This window comes from Hemitrygon akajei, chromosome 8, assembly GCF_048418815.1.
Source record: "Hemitrygon akajei chromosome 8, sHemAka1.3, whole genome shotgun sequence".
NCBI lineage: Eukaryota > Metazoa > Chordata > Chondrichthyes > Myliobatiformes > Dasyatidae > Hemitrygon > Hemitrygon akajei.
This window is the reverse complement of record NC_133131.1, coordinates 101,079-124,651: the sequence shown is the minus strand read 5'-3', so window position 1 is coordinate 124,651 and position 23,573 is coordinate 101,079. Positions and strand designations below refer to the sequence as shown.

The 23,573-nt window shown below is 47.8% G+C and overlaps 1 protein-coding gene across 1 annotated transcript in view; it reads left to right on the top strand.

Moving 5' to 3' along the window:
- Positions 1–2,694, top strand: part of LOC140731526 (unconventional myosin-Ic-like) — a 92,417-nt gene extending 89,723 nt beyond the window's left edge. Inside the window, 1 exon segment of the mRNA XM_073052995.1 lies at positions 559–2,694. Within this exon segment, the coding sequence (XP_072909096.1) occupies positions 559–585 (27 nt within the window). The 3' untranslated portion in view covers positions 586–2,694.
- Positions 2,695–23,573: the final 20,879 nt, after the last annotated feature.

The following is a 23,573-nucleotide window of genomic DNA, read 5'->3' as shown; positions in this document are numbered from 1 at the left end:
GAGGGTAGAGGGGGTTCCTTTCAGTGTCAGTGAGATCTGTCAAGGGAGGGTGGGGACATCGCTGTCGGGGTCAGGGTGAGGGATCCCTGTAGGTGTGAGGGGACATCTCTATTGAGAGAGCATGGAGCATCCTTGTCCATGTCAGGGTGGGATGTCCCTGTTGAGAGAGGGTGGAATTGCCCCTGTCTGCATCAGGGTAGGGGTGCCTCTGTTAGAGTTGCCCCTGTTGGTGTCAGGATGGGATGTCTCTGTTGAGAGAGGGTGGAATTGCCCGTCTGCATCATGGTAGGAGTGCCTCTGTTAGAGTTGCCCCTGTTGGTGTCAGGGTAGGATGACCCTGTTGAGAGAGGTTTAGGGTGCCCCTGTCGGGGTCAGGGTGGGGGTGTCTCTGGGGCAGAGATGGTGTCAGGGTTGGGGGTGGAAAGCTCATTCGGAGCAGCTGGGGTCGAGATGTTTCCGTTGGGTTTGAGGAGGTTGGGCAGGAGAGTGTTACTGTTGTATTAGTGGGAATGATTCTGTTGAGGACCCCAGCCAAGCCCACCCTTACTGTCTCTCCAGGTGGCTCCGCGCCTGAACTCCAGATGACGGTGGGTAGGGATCGCGACGGCCACCCCACACACGCACGGTCCGATGAACGGCTGCACTCCACGGACTGGAGTCCGAGAGTTCACCGGTGAGACATTCGAGATGCTGGCCTTCCTCACACACCTACACAAACTGTGCTCACCAAGACTGCCAAAGTCTGTGCTTCCAGCTGGGAACTCTCATTCCCAGTTCATACATTAATCACGCAAAATAAATTTAATGGAAGTTTATATTAAAGAGTATTTGCCATTATCAAGGACTCACCAAGTTTAGTCACTCTCCTGCCTCTGTGCACAATGGTGCTTTAAGGAAAACAGTATAACCTCTCTGTCTCTCTGCCAAATCCACTGTGCTTCACACTGCCTCAGACCCAGTCGGTGTCTGTGCTGCCCTCCGGGAAACGGTGACTGAGAGTTGGTGCTGAGCTGGGGGTCTACCATCACTGATTCCTCCACTCCCACCCTCATGATGATCTCTACACCGCTGAGCCTTAGTCAACTGCCCCACTTTGGGGTTTCTGTACCGAAGGAGATTGTATCCTGGTAGGTTGGAGTGGCCTGGTGGTCTCATGGACTTCCTCAGTGGAGGTTCCACCGTCAGTGGCATCCCAGGGCGAACATCCTGTTAATGGTCACTTCCTCACTGAACATATGACATAGGAGCAGAATTAGGCCATTTGGCCGATCGAGTCTGCTCCACCATTCCATTGTGGCTGATTTATTATCCCTCTCAACCCCATTCTCCTGTCTTCTCCCTGTAACCCTTGAGCCCTACCTAATCAAGAACTTATCAACCTATACCCAATGACTTGGTCTCCACTGTTATCTTTACAATGAATTCTACAGATTCACCATCCTCTGGCTAAAGAAATTCCTCCTCATCTCTGCTCTACACAAATGTCCTTTCATTCTGTCCTTCCTCTGGTCCTAGACTCCTCCATTATAGGAAACAACATCTCCTCATCCAGTCCTTTCAGAGTTTCATAGGTTTCAATTAAATCCCCCCTCATTCTTCTAACCTCCAATGGGTACAGGCCCGGAGCCTCAAATGTTCTTTCATTCTTGTGAATCTCCTCTCCAATGTCAGCTCATCCTTCCTTAGATAAGGGCCCCAAAACTGCTCACAATACTCCAAGTGAGGTCTGACAACTGCCTATAAACCCCTCAGCTCTCCGCAGTTGTTCAGTCACTGTGGGTACACCAGCACCATCAGATCAACTGAGTCTGCCACAAGTACAGCGACCTCATGTGCTCATCTGACTCTCCCTCTTCCCATTTAATAACCCCCCCCCTTTCCTCACAACACAACCACATCAGTCAGTGACCCACCCTACCCTCTAAAGGGGGCAGTTGTGACCCTCCCACCATGGGGGGGGGGGGAGAGTTAATGTGATGTTGTAAGTAGTGGTTGAGGGGACAGGGATGCCTCCTGGTGAGGATGTACTGCAGGAGAGTGCAGATGTCTGGTCTGTCCACCACAGAAAGTTCAGACATCTGGTCTCCACACTCACCACAGAGGGTACAGATGTCTGGTCTCTGCTAGACTGAACAGTGTGTCTGGTCTCCCCAGCGTGCAGACATACGTAAGGTCTCCCCATCCACCACAGAAAGGACAGACGTCTGGTTTCCCTAGCATGTAGTCTCCCTGCGCTGGTCGTCTGGGTTTGGATGCAGAGAGGTTGGGTAGACAGGGCCCAGAGGTGCAGCTGTTGAGACAAACAGGAGTTGATCTCACTTGATTGCTCCAGGAAGGAGGCAGTGGGGGTGGTGGGGGCAAGGACTAGGAGTCCCAATCAGGGACGTAGGCTTAGTGAGATAAAGTGGGCTGAATGGCCTGGCCCTTGGCCCCAGTAACCCATTCCCACCCTCCCTCAGGGTGTTCTCGACATCGGACTGGGTGTGAGGGGCTGGGTTGAGGCATGCAAGGGTGGGGCAGATGCGGGGCTTCCTTCAGGCCAAGCCTGCATTGGGGTGACAGGCCAAGAGGCTGGAGCCGTTCCCTGGGCAGGAGCATTCTAAATAAAGTATACGCAATGTTAATTAAAGATTGTAGTAATCTTTGTATGGATCGATGTGTCAGACTTGGTTTCAATAAAACAATATTTTCCAACTTGTTGTGAATGTTGTTTCCTTGCCTGGGTCAGGGCTACTGGCGTACTCCAGCTGGGATGCCTGCTGAATTTGACCAACCCATCTTCACCAGGACAAAACCCTCCACCACAACATCTCGGCCTACACACAGCCCACCATTCTGCTTGTACAAGCATCTTCCCATCTCCATCCTAGGGCACTTGGGGACTCCACTCCTCTGCTCTCTGCGCAGAGAATTCCAAATATTTGAGAAGAAAATCCACCTTCTTGTCCATAAGTAGCCCCCATTCTGAAACACCATGCCGTTTCCATGGCAACCACCCTCTCTACTCCTGCTTAGTGTATGAACTCTCACCTCAGAGTTGGAGAGGGGCACCCCACTGTCTCTGATGGGTATACACCTTCCCCTGAGCACGGACCAAAAGGGTGCAGCAGAGCCTAGAGCATTGCAGGAGAGTCCAGGCCCTTCAGCCCAGTGTTGTGCCTACAAGTTAACCTAACCCTCTCCTCCCATATAGTATCAATTTTTCTATCATTCGTGTGTCCCTAATTTATCTACCTCTATCAGCACCCTGGCAAAGGCATTCCATGCAGCCACCACTCTGTAAAAACGTACCTCTGAAATGCCCCCTATACTTCTCTCCAATCACCTTAAAATTATGCCATCCTTTTTGTCATTTCCACCTGGGAAAAATTCCATGGCATCCTATCAGGGTCAGAGTTGAGAGGGTCTCTGGGTCAGGGTTGGGAGCATCTCTGTCGGGGTCAGGGTGTGGGTGTCTCTGGGTCTCATATCACCTTGTACATTTCTATCGTCACCTCTCATCCTCCTTTGCTCCACCGAGAAAAGATATAGTTCATTCAATCATCTCCTCATAAGACATGCTGTCTAATCCAGGCAGCATCCTGTTAACACGAGGAAATCTGCAGATGCTGGAAATTCGAACAACACACACAAAATGCTGGTGGAACACAGCAGGCCAGGCAGCATCCATAAGCAGAAGCACTTGTCGACGTTTCGGGCCGAGACGCGAAACTGAAGGTCAGTTAGTCCTGCCAAAGGGTCTCGGCCCGAAACGTCAACAGTGATTCTCCTTATAGATGCTGCCTGGCCTGCTGTGTTCCACCAGCATTTTGTGTGCGTTGTTCGAACATCCTATTAAATCTCCTCTGCACCCTCTCTAAAGCTTCCACTTCCTTCCTAGAATGAGACAACCAGAAATGAACATGATACTCCGCGTGTGGTCAAAGCAGAGTTTTACAGAGTTGCAACATTACCTCAAAGCTCTTGAACTCAGTCCCCTGACAGTAAAGAGTTCGACTGAGTTTGAAGAGGTAAATAGGAAGGCAGATGAGAGCAGGTTAGTAAACCTTGTTTACATGGACTTTAACAAGGTCCTGCAAGGTAGTCTGGCTCAGAAGATTCATTCACGTGGAAGCTGGGGAGAGCGAGCCAGCAACGGACTTGATGGAAGGGGTGAGAGGGTGGAGTGTAGTGTGGTTCCTCTGACTGCAGACTGATTTTGTAGAGGTTTATAAGCTCATGAGGGGCACAGATAAGGTAGATGGTTGCAGTTTTTTCCCTAGGACAGGGAAGTCTAAAACTAGATTTAGGTTGGTGCTAGAGAAAGCCATAGATGTGAATGACAGTATTTAACAGACTCTGACAAGCATATGGATAAAAAAGGTTTTAAGGAATCCGGGCAAATGGGATGAGCTTATATAGGCATCTTAGCTGATTGTTGGACAGGCAGGGCTGAATTTTTTTTCAAACCTTATTCTCCCACCTCATCTCCTAACCCTTACTGACTCCAACACTTTCCCAACCACTGAGGTTAGACTAACTGGTCTATAATTTCCTTTCTTTTGCCTTCCTCCCTTCTTAAAAGAGTGGAGTGACATTTGCAATCTTCCAGTCCTCTGCGACCATGCCAGGATCAAGTAATTCTTGAAAGATCATGACCAATGCATCCGTTATCCTTTCAGCAACCTCTCTCAGGACTCTGGGATGTAATCCATCTGGTCCAGGTGACTTATCCACCTTAAGACCTCTGAGTTTGCCTAGCACTTCTTCCTTTGTAATAGCAATGACACTCACTCCTGCTCCCTGACACACACAAACCTCTGGCACACTGCTCGTGTCTTCCACAGTGAAGGCAGGTGCAAAGCACCCATTAAGTTCATCTGCCATTTCTTTATCCCCCATTACAACCTCACCAGCATCACTTTCCAGCGGTTCAATATCAACTCTCACCTCCCTTTTACTCTTTATATAACTGAAAAAACTTTTAGTATCCTGCTTTATATTATCCACTAGTTTGCCCTCATATTGCATCTTTTCCCTTCTTATGGCTTTTTAGTTGCCTTTTGTGGGATTTTAAAAGCTTCCCAATCATCCAACTTCCCACTCACTTTTGCTACCTTATATGCCCTTTCCTTGGTTTTTATGCCGTCCTTAACTTCCTTTGTCAGCCACAGTTGCCTACCTCAGCCATTTGAGAACAACTTCTGTGGGACGTATCTATCCTGCACCTTGTGAACTATTTCCAGAAACTTCAGCCATCTCTGCTCTGCCGTCATCCCCCCCCCCCCCCCCACTGTATCCTCCGATCCAATCCTCCTCCTCCAATGCCTCTGTAATTTCTTTTATTCCATTGCGATACTGACACGTGAGTTATGCTTCTCCCTTTCAAACTGCAGTATGAATTCAATCATGTTATGAAATCACTGCCTCCTAAGTGTTCCTTTACATTAAGCTCCCACATTAGATCTGGGTTATTACACAACACCCAATCTAAGATAGCCTTTCCCTGAATAGGCTCAAGCACAAGTTGCTCTAAAAAACCATTCACAGGCATTCAACAAATTCCTTGCGATCTGACACCAACCTGATTTTCCAAACCCCCTTGCATATTGAAGTCCCCCATTACAATTGTGTCATTACCCTTATTACATGCCCTTTCCAGCTCCCTTTGCAATCTCAACCCCACATCTTGGCCACTATTTGGAGACCTTGATACGATCCCCATAATAATTGTTTTACCCTTGCAGTTTCTTAACTCCACCCACAAAGATTCAATTTTCTCTGATACCATGTCACCTCTTTTTAAAGATGTAATTCCATCTCTTACCAACAGAGCCCCACCACTGCCTATGCTTTACTGTCTGTCCTTTCAATAGAAAGTATATCCTTTGATATTGAGCTCCCAACTATGGCTGTCTTTCAGCCACGACTCAGTGATGCCCACAACTTCATACCTACAATCTCCAATAGCGCCATGAGTTCATCCACCTTATTCCGAATGCTACACACATTTAAATACAACATCTTCAGTCTTCTTCATCCTTTTCAACTTTGCTTCTGTGGTACAATTTAATTCTTTGCTCTGTCTGCATTTGTACCCAATCATTGGTTTATCCTTCCTCACATTCATGTTACCCCCCATCATCTACTTGTAAACCTGCTGGCCCATCCTCAGCTCTGTCGCACTGGTGCCCGTCCCCCTGATATTTTAGTTTAAACCACTCCCAACAGCACTAGTAAATCTGCCTGCAAGAATATTGGTCTCCCTTGGATTCAAGTGCAACCCATCCATGTTGTACAGGTTCCACCTGCCCCAGAAGAGGTCCCAATGATCCAGAAATCAGAATCCCTGCCACTTGCTCCAATTCTTCAGCCACACATTTATCTGTCACCTCATTTTATTCCTATCCTCACTGTCATGTGGCACAGGCAGTAATCCCGAAATTACTACCCTTGAGGTCCTGCTTCTCAGCTTCCTTCCTAACTCCCTGTATTCTTTTTTCAGGACCTCCTCCCTTTTCCTACCTAATAGAATACTGAAGCAAGGAGATAATGCTGAACTTTTTAAGACACTGGTCAGGCTGCACTTGGGCCCTATATCTCAGAAAGGATGTGTTGTCATTGGAGAGAGTCCAGAGGAGGTTCACGAGAATTATTCTGGGAATGAAGGGGTTAAAATGTGAGGCGTGTTTGGCAGCTTTGGGCCTGTACTCACTGGAATTTAGAAGAATGTGTGAGGATTTAATTGAAAACTACCAAATGTTGAAGGGACTAGATAGGGTGGATGTGGAGAGGATGTTTCCTATGGTGGGGGTATCCAGAACAACCTCAAAACTGAGGGATGACCTTTTGGAACAGAGGCAAGGAGGATTTTTTCTTAGCCAGAGAGTAGTAAAGCTGTGGAATGCTCTGCCACAGATTGCAATGGAGGCCAAGTCCGTGTGTATACTTAAGGTGGAAGTTGATAGTTTCCTGATCAGTCAGGGCTTCGAAGGATCTGGTGAGAAGGCAGGTGTCTGGGGTTGAGTGGGATCCGTGATCAGCCATGATAGAATGGTGGAGCAGACTCAATGGGCTGAATGGCCTATTTCTGTTCCCAATCATTCTCGTGAACCTTCGCTGGACTCTCTCCAATACCAGCACATCCATTCTTGGATGAGGAACCCAAAATTGCTTCCAAAATTCCAAGTGCAGTCTGACCAATAGCTTATAAAGCCTCAGCATTGGATCCTTGCTCTTCTCAAAATGAATGTGAACATTGCATTTGCCTTCTTCACTATTGAATCTCACACAAGGGCTCCCAAGTCCTTTTGTACCTATGTCTCTGTATCCACTCCCCATTTAGAAAATAGCCTACACCTTTTTTCCTTCTATCAAAGTGCATTATCCCACATTTCCCTCTGCTCTATTCTATCGACCCCTTTGCCCACTCTCCCAACAAGTCAAAATCCTCTGCAGACCCTGCCTCAGTGGCGCTCACTATCTGTTGCTTTAAGACCAGAGGTGAGAGATGTCAAAGGAACACCAGGGCAGCTTCTTCAAGCAAAGGGTTTTGTGATTTGGATTGAACTGCCAGAAGTGGTCTCAGGTCACTGGAGGAAAGTTTGGGGGAGGGGGGTGCCAGAGATAGTTTTTTGTACAGTGGTGGGTGCATGCAACACACTACCAGGAGACATTTAAAAGACAAGCACATGGATGAGGGTTAGATGGGTCTTAGACTAGGTTAAAGGTCAGCACAACATCCTGGGTGTAAGGGCCTGTACTGTTTTGGTGACTGTGGTGGGCATCTTCTTCCTAAGGCCACCAACCCTACTGGACCTGAGGATCTGAGGGCAAGATTGCATTATCAGAGGAAAATGAGAGGCTGTTATATTCTGTACGACCGAGACATGGCTTTCTCCCAGCACGCCAGATAGAGCAGGCAAACAGGAAGGTGTCTTGATGATCGAATGGACCGAACTGCTGATTCAGAAAACGCAAATTGTGGGGCTGTTTCATGATAAACCCCCCTTGGTGCGCCAATGTGGTGGTTTTGTTGAACTCGTGTTGCCCCCACCTGGAACACCTAATGGTCAGATGTCATCCATTGTATTTACATAAGGAGTTCTCCATAATCTTGTCTGCAGTTTACATAGCAACACTGGTCAACTTTAATCAAGCGCTCCCAATACTGCATGATGCCATCTCCAAACTAGAAACAGTCCGCCGATGCATTCAAATTATAGGACATGTTTGAAGAAAACCCGGCCCAATTACCGTCAGTATATAACCTGTAACACCAGAGGTCCCAACACACTAGACCATGCCCAGACTGCATTTTGGGACAACAAAGGATAACATTCAGAAGCCCTGGATGAACCGTTAGACTCGCAATCTGCAGAGGGCCAGATCAAAGGCATTCAAGTTTGATGATCAAGAGGTCCAGACATAATCTCTGGAAAGCCATGTCACGGGCAACGTGGAAATTCCAGACCAAACTTGAATCAACGAAGAATGGTTGACAGTTGTAGCAGAGATTGAATACTATCACCTCTTATAAAATTAAATCAAATGACAAGGTGACAGTGGGACCTCGCTTCCAGATGAGCTCAATGCCCTCTACGCTCGCTTTGACCATCAAAACAGGGAGAGAGCATCACAGACCCCCACACCCCCCGAAGTTCCTATAATTTCAGTCTCTGAGACTGATGTGCAAGTAGCCTTTGGGAGGGTAAAGCCATGAAAAGCATCCGGTCCAGATGGGGCAGCTGGTGAAGTGTGAAAGACTGCATTGTTCAACTGGCTGGAGTGTTCACTGAGATCTTTCACCTCTCGCTTTGGCAGTGTGTGTGCTGTCCAGCTGCAGGCTTCAATCATACCGGTGCCCAAGAAGAGTATGATGAACACTAAGTACACTGCAGATGCTGTGGTCAAATCAACACGTACAACAAGCTGGATGAACTCAGCAGGTTGGGCAGCACCTGTGGAAATGAACAGTCAATGATTCGGGCCGAGACCCTTCGTCAGGACATGAGTACGATGAGCTGCTTCAATGACTGTCACCCAGAAGCACTTATATCCACAGTTAAGAAGTGTTTAGAGAGGCTGGTGATGAACCATCAACATCTGCCTGAGAAGCAACTTGGATCTGCTCCAGTTTGCCTACTGGATCAACAGGCCCACAGCAGATGCCATCTCATTGGCACTTCACTCAACTCTGGAACGTCTGGACAGCAAAGATGCATCACGATGCTCTTCATCAATTACAGCTCAGCATTCAATACCATTGTCCCCTCAAAACTAACCAATAAGCTCAAAGACCTTGGCCTCAATACTTCCTTGTATAACTGGATCCTCGATTTCCTCATTTGCAGACCCATTCAGCTTGGACTGGTAATAACAAGGCTATGTACTTAGCCCCATCTCTGCTCACTTTACACTTTTGACTGTGTGGTTAAGTACAGCTCAAACCCCATATTTAAGTTTGCTGACGACACCACTGCTGTAGGCCGATTCAAAGGTGGTGATGAATCAACACTTAGGAGGGTGATTGAAAATCTGGTTGAGCAGTACCATAACAATAATTTCTTACTCGATATCAGCAAGAGCAAGGAGCTAATAATAGACTTCAGGAGAAGGAAACCAGAGGTCCATGAAATCAGAGGTGGAGAAAGTCAGCAACTTTAAATTCCTCAGTGTTACCTGTCCTGGATCCAGCACGTAAGTGCAATCACAAAGGAAGCACGGCAGCACCGCCACTTCCTTAGGAGTTTGCGGAGATCTGGAATGACATCTAAAACTTTGACAAACTTTTATAGATGTGTAATGGAGAGTATATTGACTAGCTGCATCACAGCATGTCATGGGAGGACCCTTGGCTATGAACAGAAAATCCTACAAGAAGTAGTGGATACAGCCCAGGTCCATCACAGGTAAAGCTCTCCCCTGCCACCATTGAGCACATCTACATGAAACACTGTCGTAGAAAAGTAGCATCTTCAGAGACCCCACCACCCAGATCACACTCTCTTCTCGCTGCTGCCATCAGGAAGAAGGTAGAGGAGCCTCAGCACTCGCACCACCAGGTTCAGGAACTGCTATTACCCATCAAACATCGGGCTCTTGAACCAGAGGGGATAACTTCACTCATTGAAGTGTTCCCAGGCTATGGCCTCACTTTCAAGAACTCTTCATCTCATGTTCTTGATATTTATTGTTAATTTATTATTATTGTTTCTTCTTTTGTATTTGCACAGTTTGTTGTCTTTTGCACACTGGTTGAACACTCTGACTGGGCAGACTTTCATTAGTTCCATTATGGTTATTGCAGTATTTTATAGATTTATTGAGTATACCCACAAGAAAATTAATCTCACGGTTGTATATGGTGACATATATGTATTTTAATAATTAAATTACTTTGAAGTTTGAAATTGGGGCACAGGCCATTGACAGCAGTTCTCCAGATTCTCTGGCCTGAGCCAGTTTTCAAGTTGTTTCCAGATGTAGTCCACCTCCTTTAATCCTTCCTCTCCCAGGAGCCTCTGGTATTTCTGTAGCACTGGGGTTTTATGGGATGGGATTGCTAGCCCCATTCCCAACCCTCCTCCTTTCACAGGAGGGTGAGGGACCAACCATGGCAGAGTGGTGGTAGGCACATTAGCAACATTTCAAAGCCTCCAGGTAAGTACATGGGGGGGTGTTGGAGTGGGCAGGTAAGAGGGCTATGAAGCCCAATTCAGGCAGATGGGACTCACTTGCTGGGCAGTCAGTATGGATGAGTTGGGCTGAAGTACCTGTTACCATGCTGTGTGATCCTCTGACCATCTGAGCTTTAACAATGCCTCTTCCTCCCATACCTGTTTCTGTACTGTACTTTTCAATGACTATCGGTGCAGGTCGATGGGAGTGGGCAGCTTAAACGGCTTGGCTTGGACTAGATGGGCCAAAGGGCCTGTTACCATTCTGTGGCTCTATCTTGTATTATCATCTGCAAACGTGGCGACAAAGCCGTCAGTTCTTTCATCTGGATCATCAATACGTAGAGTGAAGAATTGTGGTCCCACACTGACCCCTGCAGAACTCCATTAATCCCCAGCAGCCATGCTGAAAAGGATGTCCCCCTCTCTGCCTTCTGCCTGTCAGCCAAACCTCTGCCCATGCCGCCACTTTGCCACCTGTTTAGCAACATGTGTGTGGTACTTTGTCAAAGGCCTGATGAAACCCACTGCCCTGCCCTCACTAATACATTTTCAACCTCCTCAAAGTTCAATCAAACTGGAGAGACGGACACCACCCAAGCAAAACTACGCTGAGTTCCTTTGATGGGCTCTGTCTCGGAACTCCGTGGCTCAGAACATTTTCCCGACTATTTCCCTTCCAGCGGATATTTGGCTCACTGGCCTGTAGTAAACCAACTTATCCACACTGGTCTTGAATGAAGGGTCATGGCCAGGTCAGTGTGGTGAGGAGAGGGTTAATGTGCTAGGTTTGGACACTACAGTGTTAAAGTTGGAGCTTCCAACCAAACCAACAGCCCTACCCTGCACCTTTCCCGCCTCCCCGGCTATTGTAAATTGCTCTTCCACCAACTCCCCAATTCTTTCCAATAATAAACCCCTTCCTCTCCTCTCCACCAGCAAAGAGAACGGAAAACTCTCTGCACTTGCTCTCAGTTCCAGTTCCACGCATCGACTGCAGCAGCCAGCAGTCAAGTGTTCCCTGTATCTGAATCAGACACGCACTGCTCAGCCCCGGGAGTGTGTGAGGGAGTTTCACTCTGTGTCTGACCCATTGAGTGTGTGATGGGACGGTGTGGAGGGAGATTCACTCTGTGTCTGACCCGGGGAGTGTGTGAGGGATGGTGTGGAGGGAGATTCACTCTGTGTCTGACCCGGGGAGTGTGTGATGGGACGGTGTGGAGGGAGTTTCACTCTGTGTCTGACCCCGGGAGTGTGTGATGGGACGGTGTGGAGGGAGTTTCACTCTGTGTCTGACCCCGGGAGTGTGTGATGAGACGGTGTGGAGGGAGTTTCACTCTGTGTCTGACCCAGGGAGTGTGTGATGGGACGGTGTGGAGGGAGCTCCACTCTGTGTCTAAAAAAACTTAACTGAGGAAAAATAGGAGCTACAGGCAGGTAGTCATCCCTAGGTTTCAGGAGGCAGGTACCTGGGTGACTGTCAGGAGGGGGAGGGGAAATAGGTAGCCAATGCAGAGGTAGCCCCTGTGGCTATTCCCCTCAATAATAATTATACCACTTTGCATACTGTTGACGGGGGTGACGTTTTGGGGGCAGTCACATCAACCGGACGTCTGGTCCCAAGACTGGTGCTGTGGCTCAGAAATGAAGGGGGAGAAGAGAACTGTAGTAGTGATAGTGGATTCCATAGTTAGAGGTGCAGACGAATGAGTGAATGAGGAACTGGTGCAGGGGGCAGTGCTTCAGATTTCTGGATCATTGGGATCTCTTCTGGGGAAGGTATGACCTGTACAAAAGGCGTGGATTATGCCCAAACCCTAGGGGTCCGATATCCTTATGGGCAAGTTTGCTAGAGCTGTTCAGGAGGGTTTGAACTAAATAGACAGGGGGCTGGGAACCAGAGTAATAGGCCTGAGGACGGGGCAGTGTGTAGTGAGGCTGTCAGGAAGGACAGGCAGATAAAGCAAAATTGCAGTGTATGGGATCTTAAAGTGTAACAAGGTGGAAATCAGAAAGGGTGATGGATACAGGACTGAAGGTGTTACGTTGGAATGCACACAGTATACGGATTAAGGTAGATGATCTTGTAGCGCAGATAGAGGTTGGCACCTACGACGTTCCGGGTATCACTGAGCCGTGACTGAAAGAAGATTATAGTTGGGAGCTTAAAATCCAAGGATACACATTGTATGAAAGGGGCAGATAGGTAGGCAAAGGGGCTGGTATGGCTATACTGGTACAAAAAAATCAAATCTTTACAAAGAGGTGACATAGGAATGGAAGATGTAGAATTCGTGTGGGTAGAGTTAAGAAACTGCAAGGGTACAAAGGCCCTGATGGGAATTACTTTCAGGCCCCCAAACAGTGGCCAGGATGTGCACTACAAGGTACAACAGGAGATAGAAAATGCATGTCAGAAGATCGTCATGGGGGATTTCAATATACAGGTAGATTGGGAAAATCAGGTTGGTGCTGGAACCCAAGAGAGGGAATTTGTAGAATGCCTACGAAATGGCTTTTCAGAGCATCTTGTGGTTGAGCCCACTAGGGGAAAGGCAATTCTGGATTTGGTGTTGGGTAATGAACCCAGATTTGATTATGGATCTTAAGGTAAAGCAACTCTTAGAAGGCAGTGATCATTATATGACAGACTTCACGAAAGAGGGGGGGAGGGGAGGCGAGAAGAGAGAATAAAGTCAGATTATTCAGTATTACAGTGGAATTAAGGGAATTACAGAGGCTTGAGAGAGGAGCTGGCCAAAGTTGATTGGAAGGGGATACTAACAGGGATGATGGCAGAACAGGAACAGCTGGAGTTTCTGGGAGCAATTCAGAAGACGCAGGATTCCAAAGATGAAGATGTATTCTAACGAGACAATGACACTGACAAGGGAAGTCAGACTCTATAAAAGTAAAAGGAATATAACAAAAATAGTGGGAAGTTAGAGGATTGTGAAGCTTTTAAAAACCAGCCAAAGATCCATAAGGAGAGATAGAGGAATTATGAAGGTATGCTAACCAATAATGTAAAAGAGCAAACCAAATGATTTTTTTTCCAGTTATCTAAATGAAAGAGAGACAAAAATGGATATTGGCCTGCTGGAAAATCACCCTGGAGAGGTAGTAATGGGGGACAGGAAATGGTAGATGATTTCAGACTTCACCATGGAAAACACTCACAGTATGCAAGAAATTCAAGAGTGTCGGGGGGGGGGGGGGTGTAGAAGTGAGTGTAGTTGCTATTACTAAGGAGAAGGTGCTTGGGAGGATGAAAGGCCTGAAGGTATATCAGTCACCTGGATCAGAACACCCCAGGGGTTCTGAAAGAGGTGGCTAGAGAGATTGTGCAAACATTAGTAATGATCTTTCAAGAATCAACAGATTCAGGAATGGTTCCAGGGGACTAGAAATTTGCAAATGTCACTTATTTTAGGAAGAGAGGGAGGCAGGAGGATGAAAACTATAGGCCAGTTAGCCTGACTTCAGTGGTTGGGAAGATGTTGGAGTCCATTATTAAGGATTAGGTTTCAGGTTACTTGGAGGCACATGATAAAGTAGGCCAAAGTCAGCATAGCTTCCTTAAGGGGAAATCTTGGCTGAGAAATAACAGGCGGTATAGACAAAGTAGTCAGTGGATGTCATTTACTTGTATTTTCAGAAGCCCTTTGACAAGATGCTACAAATGAGACTGCTTAACAAGAGCCCATGGTATTACAGGAAATATACCAGAATTGCTGATTGGCAGGAAGCAGAGTGGGAATAAGATTTTTTTCTGATTGGCTGCTGATAACTAATGGTGCTCCACAGTGGTTGGTGTTGGGATCATTTCTTTTTATGTTATATTTCAGTGATTTGGATGATGAAATTAATGGCTTTGTGGCCAGGTTTGCAGATGATACGAAGATGTGTGGAGGGATAGGTAGTGTTGAGGAAGCAAAGAGGCTGCAGAAGAACTTGTAAATAAGTAGCAGATGGAAAATACTGTAGGGAAGTGTATGGTCATGCACTTTGATAGAAGGAATAAAGATGTGGACTATGTACTACCTGGGGAGAAACTTTAAAAATCAGAGTTGCAAACAGAATTGGGAGAGTTTGTGCAAGATTCCCTAAAGGTTAACTTGCAGACTCAGTTAATGGCAAGGAAGGCAAATGCAATGTCAGCATTAATTTTGAGAAGTCTGAAGTATAAAAGCCAGGGTGTAATGCTGAGGCATTGGTCAGACCACACAAAGTATTGTGAGCAGTTTGGGCCCCTTATCTAAGAAAAGTTGTGCTCACATTGGAGAGGGTCCAGAGGAGGGTTGAGAATGAAAGGGTTAATATATGAGGAATAGGTGATTGCTCTGAGCCTGTACTGGCTGGAGTTTAGAAGAACGGGGTAGGTGGGGGTGTGGTTATCTCATTGAAACCTATCGCATGTTGAAAGGCCGAAATAAGGTGGATGTGAAGAGAATGTTTCCTATAGTTGGAAAGTCTAGGACAAGAGGGCACAGCCTGAGAATAGAGGGGTGTCCATTTAGAACGGAGATGAGGAGGGATTTCTTTAGCCAGAGAGTGGTGAATCTGTGAAATTCTTTGCCACAGACAGCTGTGGAGATCAAGTCATTGGGTTATTTAAAGCAGAGGTTGATAAGCCCTCTCAAATGTTACAGGGAGAGGCAGGAGAATGGGGTAATAAATCAGCCATGATAGAATGGCAGAGCAGACTTGATGGGCCAAATAGCCTGATTTTCTCCTATATCTATATATTACTAAAACTCTCATGCTGTTTGTCTGTGACCTCCAATTAGCGCAAACGGTGCATTACAGCGGCACTATTTTTGACAAAATCTACTTAAAATGCGCTAACTTGCAGAATGTAGGCAAAGTTTAGGATAATATATTCGTATAAAAGTGCTCACTCGCCAAAATCAACAGCCCCGCCATTAGGGAAACGGGACGCGGCAGCGGGACGCATGCGCACGACCAGCCTCCGCAGCGACACCAAGCGGAGCAAAAGGGCAGGGCAGCTCTGCGGCTGATCGGCGGCTGCCGCCCTTCAGCAAACCTCATTGTAATGGCGGCCCCACCGCGGCCACTGAGGAGAGCGCCAACCACATCGTCATGAATAACCAGCTTCGTATCTTCCATCCAGCATTAGGGGAAAAAAGTATATGGTCAGCCTAGTGGGAAGAGGGGGGGACATTATGGTCACGAGATGACGCCAAACGTCGTCGGGAAGCGACAAGGAGAGGGAGAGAACAAGAATCAGATGAGGTCAGGGCCACTCGACTCCAGGATCAAAGAGTCAGGACAAAAAAGATGAGAGGAGAAGAGACAGAGGAGGAGAGGCGTGCACGTCTCCAGAATGACAACGAGAGGCACAGGAGGAGGAGAGAGGAAGAGGCAAAGGAGCACAATCAGAGACAAAGCACAAACGGCAGAAGAGATTAAGAGACGACGCATGAAAGGACTGGATGTCTCCAGAATGACAACGAGAGGCACAAGGGTGGCAGATCAACCAAAAATGATGCCATCAAAAGTGTCCTTCATTAAACGAGGAGGAGCTATATTTGCCTTGCTACGTCTTTCTTCTTTAATAAACTGTGGTTTTCATCTTCAATTTCCAAAGCAGAGCAATACTAATAGCATTCAGGAAAGTTTAATGTTCATTCTGGTCACATCAGACTGCACTACCTTTCTCTCAAAGGGTGCCCCATTGTCTAGTCTTGTATAAACATGCACATTGCACTTTATGTCAACCAGTCAATATTCAGGCCATGCCACTCAAGGACTTATGTTAATATTATTTTGTCACTGTATGTGCTGGACTTGAGGAGAAACTAAAGTCAGATATCAGTATTACTGTGGAGCAAAGGGAATGAGAGAGGAGTTGGCCAGAATGGATTGGAAAAGAACACAGGCAGGAATGATGGCAGAGCAGTGATGGCTAGAATTTCTGAAAACAATTTGGAAGGCGCAGGATATATACATCTCAAAGAGGAAGAAGTATTCTAAAGGCAAGATGACACAGCCATGGCTAACAAGAGAAATCAAAGCCAACACAGAAGCCAAAGAGAGGGAATATAATAGAACAAAAATTAGTGAGAAGTTAGATTGGGAAGCTTTTAAAAAAAATAATAGCGGCCAACTAAAAAGTCATTAAGAAGGTAAAGATGGCATACGAAAGTAAGCTTGCCAATAATATTAATGAGGATACCAGAAGTTTTTTCAGATACATGTAGTGTAAAAGACGGGTGAGAGTGGATATCGGGCCACTGGAAAACACTGCTGGAGAGGGGAATGGGAAGCAAGGAAACGGATGAACTGAAAAAGTATTTTGCCTCCATCTTCACTGTAGAAGACACTGGCAGTTTGGTGTAAGTTCCAGGTGTCAGGGGGCATGAAGTGTGTGAAGTTACCAGAACTGGAGAGAAGGTTCTTGGGAAACTGAAAGGTCTGAAGGTAGATCAGTCACCCGGACAGACGGACGACACCCCAGGGTTCTGAAAGAGGAGGCTGAACAGATTGTGGAAGCATTAGTAATGATTTTTCAAGAATCACTAGATTCTGGAAGACTGGAAAATTGCAAATGTTACTCTTCAAGAAGGGAGAGAGGCAGGGAATGGGAACTATAGGTTTCGGGGCACTTGGAGGCACATGATAAAATAGCTCATAGTCAGCATGGTTTCCTCAAGGGAAAATCTTGCCTGACAAATCTGTTGGAATTCTTTGAAGACATAACAGGCAGGATAGACAAATGAGAATTGGGTGATGTGAACAACACACACAAAATGCAGGTGGGACACAGCAGCCCAGGCAGCATCTATAGGGAGAAGTGTTGTCGACGTTTTGAGCCGAGACCCTTCCTGACGAAAATAGGTTGGGGGTCAGGTAGTTTTGAGGAAGTAAAGAGGCTACAGAAGAACTTAAACAGATTCGGAGAATGGGCAAAGAAATGGCAGATGGAATACAGTATTGGGAAGTGTATGGTCATGCACTTTGTGAGAAGAAATGAAAAGCTTCACTGTTTTCTAAATGGAGAGACAAAAATTACTGAAATGCAAAGGGACTTGTGCAGGATTCCCCAAAGGTTAATTTGCAGGTTGAGGTAGTGGTGAGGAAGGCAAATGTGATGTTAGCATTCATTTCAAGTGAACTAGAATATAAAAGCAAAGATGTAATGATGAGACTTTATAAAGCACTGGTGGGGCCTCACTTGAGGTATTGAGAGCAGTTTTGGGCCCTTTATCCTAGAAAGGATGTGCTGAAACTGGAGAGGGTTCAAAGAAGGTTCATGAAAATGATTCTAGGATTGAATGGCTTGTCATATGGTGATTGTCAGGTGTTTCCGGGCTTGTGTCACGAATTCGGAACAATGAGGGGTGATCTCATTGAAATCTGTTGAACAGTGAAAGGCCTCCACAGAGTGGATGTGGAGAGGATGTTTCCTATAGTGGAGGAGTCTAGGACCAGAGGACACAGATAGAGTGGATGTGGAGAGGATGTTTCCTATAGTGGAGGAGTCTAGGACCAGAGGACACAGATAGAGTGGATGTGGAGAGGATGTTTCCTATAGTGGGGGAGTCTAGGACCAGAGGACACAGATAGAGTGGATGTGGAGAGGATGTTTCCTATAGTGGGGGAGTCCAGGACCAGAGGACACAGATAGAGTGGATGTGGAGAGGATGTTTCCTATAGTGGGGGAGTCTAGGACCAGAGGACACAGATAGAGTGGATGTGGAGAGGATGTTTCCTATAGTAGGGGAGTCTAGGTACAGAGGTCACAGATAGAGTGGATGTGGAGAGGATGTTTCCTATAGTGGGGGAGTCTAGGACCAGAGGACACAGATAGAGTGGATGTGGAGAGGATGTTTCCTATAGTGCAGGAGTCTAGGACCAGAGGACACAGATAGAGTGGATGTGGAGAGGATGTTTCCTATAGTGGAGGAGTCTAGGACCAGAGGACACAGATAGAGTGGATGTGCAGTGGATGTTTCCTATAGTGGGGGAGTCTAGGACCAGAGGACACAGATAGAGTGGGTGTGGAGAGGATGTTTCCTATAGTGGGGGAGTCTAGGACCAGAGGACACAGATAGAGTGGGTGTGGAGAGGATGTTTCCTATAGTGGGGGAGTCTAGGACCAGAGGACACAGATAGAGTGGATGTGAAGAGGATGTTTCCTATAGTGGGGGAGTCCAGGACCAGAGGACACAGATAGAGTGGATGTGGAGAGGATGTTTCCTATAGTGGGGGGAGTCCAGGACCAGAAGACACAGATAGAGTGGATGTGGAGAGGATGTTTCCTATAGTGGGGGAGTCTAGGACCAGAGGACACAGACAGAGTGGATGTGGAGAGGATGTTTCCTAGAGTGGGGGAGTCTAGGACCAGAGGACACAGACAAAGTGGATGTGGAGAGGATGTTTCCTATAGTGGGAGAGTCCAGGACCAGAGGACACAGACAGAGTGGACGTGGAGAGGATGTTTCCTATAGTGGGGGAGTCTAGGACCAGAGGACACAGATAGAGTGGACGTGAAGAGGATGTTTCCTATAGTGGGGGAGTCTAGGACCAGAGGACACAGATAGAGTGGATATGGAGAGGATGTTTCCTATAGTGGGGGAGTCTAGGACCAGAGGACACAGATAGAGTGGATATGGAGAGGATGTTTCCTATAGTGGAGGGAGTCCAGGACCAGAGGACACATGTGGAGAGGATGTTTCCTATAGTGGGGGAGTCCAGGACCAGAGGACACAGACAGAGTGGATGTGGAGAGGATGTTTCCTATAGTGGGGGAGTCTAGGACCAGAGGACACAGACAGAGTGGATGTGGAGAGGATGTTTCCTATAGTGGGAGAGTCCAGGACCAGAGGACACAGACAGAGTGGATGTGGAGAGGATGTTTCCTATAATGGGAGAGTCCAGGACCAGAGGACACAGACAGAGTGGACGTGGAGAGGATGTTTCCTATAGTAGGAGAGTCCAGGACCAGAGGACACAGACAGAGTGGACGTGGAGAGGATGTTTCCTATAGTGGGAGAGTCCAGGACCAGAGGACACAGACAGAGTGGACGTGGAGAGGATGTTTCCTATAGTGGGGGAGTCTAGGACCAGAGGACACAGATAGAGTGTACGTGGAGAGGATGTTTCCTATAGTGGGGGAGTCTAGGACCAGAGGACACAGACACAGTGGATGTGGAGAGGATGTTTCCTATAGTGGGAGAGTCCAGGACCAGAGGACACAGACAGAGTGGACGTGGAGAGGATGTTTCCTATAGTGGGGGAGTCTAGGACCAGAGGACACAGATAGAGTGGACGTGAAGAGGATGTTTCCTATAGTGGGGGAGTCTAGGACCAGAGGACACAGATAGAGTGGATATGGAGAGGATGTTTCCTATAGTGGGGGAGTCTAGGACCAGAGGACACAGATAGAATGGAGAGGATGTTTCCTATAGTGGGGGAGTCTAGGACCAGAGGACACAGATAGAGTGGCTGTGGAGAGGATGTTTCCTATAGTGGGGGAGTCTAGGACCAGAGGACACAGATAGAGTGGGTGTGGAGAGGATGTTTCCTATAGTCGGGGAGTCTAGGACCAGAGGACACAGATAGAGTGGATGTGAAGAGGATGTTTCCTATAGTGGGGGAGTCTAGGACCAGAGGACACAGATAGAGTGGATGTGGAGAGGATGTTTCCTATAGTGGAGGGAGTCCAGGACCAGAGGACACAGATAGAGTGGATGTGGAGAGGTTGTTTCCTATAGTGGGGGAGTCCAGGACCAGAGGACACAGACAGAGTGGATGTGGAGAGGATGTTTCCTATAGTGGGAGAGTCCAGGACCAGAGGACACAGACAGAGTGGATGTGGAGAGGATGTTTCCTATAATGGGAGATTCCAGGACCAGAGGACACAGACAGAGTGGACGTGGAGAGGATGTTTCCTATAGTGGGAGAGTCCAGGACCAGAGGACACAGACAGAGTGGACGTGGAGAGGATGTTTCCTATAGTGGGAGAGTCCAGGACCAGAGGACACAGACAGAGTGGACGTGGAGAGGATGTTTCCTATAGTGGGGGAGTCTAGGACCAGAGGACACAGATAGAGTGGACGTGGAGAGGATGTTTCCTATAGTGGGGGAGTCTAGGACCAGAGGACACAGATAGAGTGGGTGTGGAGAGGATGTTTCCTATAGTGGGGGAGTCTAGGACCAGAGGACACAGATAGAGTGGATGTGGAGAGGATGTTTCCTATAGTGGGGGAGTCTAGGACCAGAGGACACAGATAGAATGGAGAGGATGTTTCCTATAGTGGGGGAGTCGAGGACCAGAGGACACAGATAGAGTGGGTGTGGAGAGGATGTTTCCTATAGTGGGGGAGTCTAGGACCAGAGGACACAGATAGAGTGGGTGTGGAGAGGATGTTTCCTATAGTGGGGGAGTCTAGGACCAGAGGACACAGATAGAGTGGGTGTGGAGAGGATGTTTCCTATAGTGGGGGAGTCTAGGACCAGAGGACACAGATAGAGTGGATGTGGAGAGGATGTTTCCTATAGTGGGGGAGTCTAGGACCAGAGGACACAGATAGAGTGGATGTGGAGAGGATGTTTCCTATAGTGGGGGAGTCTAGGACCAGAGGACACAGATAGAGTGGATGTGGAGAGGATGTTTCCTATAGTGGGGGAGTCTAGGACCAGAGGACACAGATAGAGTGGATGTGGAGAGGATGTTTCCTATAGTGGAGGAGTCTAGGACCAGAGGACACAGATAGAGTGGATGTGGAGAGCATGTTTCCTATAGTGGGGGAGTCTAGGACCAGAGGACACAGATAGAGTGGATGTGGAGAGGATGTTTCCTATAGTGGGGGAGTCCAGGACCAGAGGACACAGATAGAGTGGATGTGGAGAGGATGTTTCCTATAGTGGGGGAGTCTAGGACCAGAGGACACAGATAGAGTGGATGTGGAGAGAATGTTTCCTATAGTGGGGGAGTCTAGATACAGAGGTCACAGATAGAGTGGATGTGGAGAGGATGTTTCCTATAGTGGAGGAGTCTAGGACCAGAGGACACAGATAGAGTGGATGTGGAGAGGATGTTTCCTATAGTGGGGGAGTCTAGGTCCAGAGGACACAGATAGAGTGGATGTGGAGAGGATGTTTCCTATAGTGGGGGAGTCCAGGACCAGAGGACACAGATAGAGTGGATGTGGAGAGGATGTTTCCTATAGTGGGGGAGTCCAGGACCAGAGGACACAGATAGAGTGGATGTGGAGAGGATGTTTCCTATGGTGGAGGAGTCTAGGACCAGAGGACACAGATAGAGTGGATGTGGAGAGGATGTTTCCTATAATGGGAGAGTCCAGGACCAGAGGACACAGACAGAGTGGACGTGGAGAGGATGTTTCCTATAGTGGGAGAGTCAAGGACCAGAGGACACAGACAGAGTGGACGTGGAGAGGATGTTTCCTATAGTGGGGGAGTCTAGGACCAGAGGACACAGATAGAGTGGACGTGGAGAGGATGTTTCCTATAGTGGGGGAGTCTAGGACCAGAGGACACAGATAGAGTGGGTGTGGAGAGGATGTTTCCTATAGTGGGGGAGTCTAGGACCAGAGGACACAGATAGAGTGGGTGTGGAGAGGATGTTTCCTATAGTGGGGGAGTCTAGGACCAGAGGACACAGATAGAATGGAGAGGATGTTTCCTATAGTGGGGGAGTCTAGGACCAGAGGACACAGATAGAGTGGGTGTGGAGAGGATGTTTCCTATAGTGGGGGAGTCTAGGACCAGAGGACACAGATAGAGTGGGTGTGGAGAGGATGTTTCCTATAGTGGGGGAGTCTAGGACCAGAGGACACAGATAGAGTGGGTGTGGAGAGGATGTTTCCTATAGTGGGGGAGTCTAGGACCAGAGGACACAGATAGAGTGGGTGTGGAGAGGATGTTTCCTATAGTGGGGGAGTCTAGGACCAGTGGACACAGATAGAGTGGGTGTGGAGAGGATGTTTCCTATAGTGGGGGAGTCTAGGACCAGAGGACACAGATAGAGTGGATTTGGAGAGGATGTTTCCTATAGTGGGGGAGTCTAGGTCCAGAGGACACAGACAGAGTGGATGTGGAGAGGATGTTTCCTATAGTGGGGGAGTCTAGGACCAGAGGACACAGACAGAGTGGATGTGGAGAGGATGTTTCCTATAGTGGGAGAGTCCAGGACCAGAGGACACAGATAGAGTGGATGTGGAGAGGATGTTTGCTATAGTGGGGGAGTCCAGGACCAGAGGACACAGATAGAGTGGATGTGGAGAGGATGTTTCCTATAGTGGGGGAGTCTAGGACCAGAGGACACAGATAGAGTGGATGTGGAGAGGATGTTTCCTATAGTGGGGGAGTCTAGGACCAGAGGACACAGATAGAGTGGATGTGGAGAGGATGTTTCCTATAGTGGGGGAGCCTAGGACCAGAGGACACAGATAGAGTGGATGTGGAGAGGATGTTTCCTATAGTGGGGGAGTCTAGGACCAGAGGACACAGATAGAGTGGATGTGGAGAGGATGTTTCCTATAGTGGAGGAGTCTAGGACCAGAGGACACAGATAGAGTGGATGTGGAGAGGATGTTTCCTATAGTGGGGGAGTCTAGGACCAGAGGACACAGATAGAGTGGATGTGGAGAGGATGTTTCCTATAGTGGGGGAGTCCAGGACCAGAGGACACAGATAGAGTGGATGTGGAGAGGATGTTTCCTATAGTGGGGGAGTCCAGGACCAGAGGACACAGATAGAGTGGATGTGGAGAGAATGTTTCCTATAGTGGGGGAGTCTAGATACAGAGGTCACAGATAGAGTGGATGTGGAGAGGATGTTTCCTATAGTGGGGGAGTCTAGGACCAGAGGACACAGATAGAGTGGGTGTGGAGAGGATGTTTCCTATAGTGGGGGAGTCTAGGA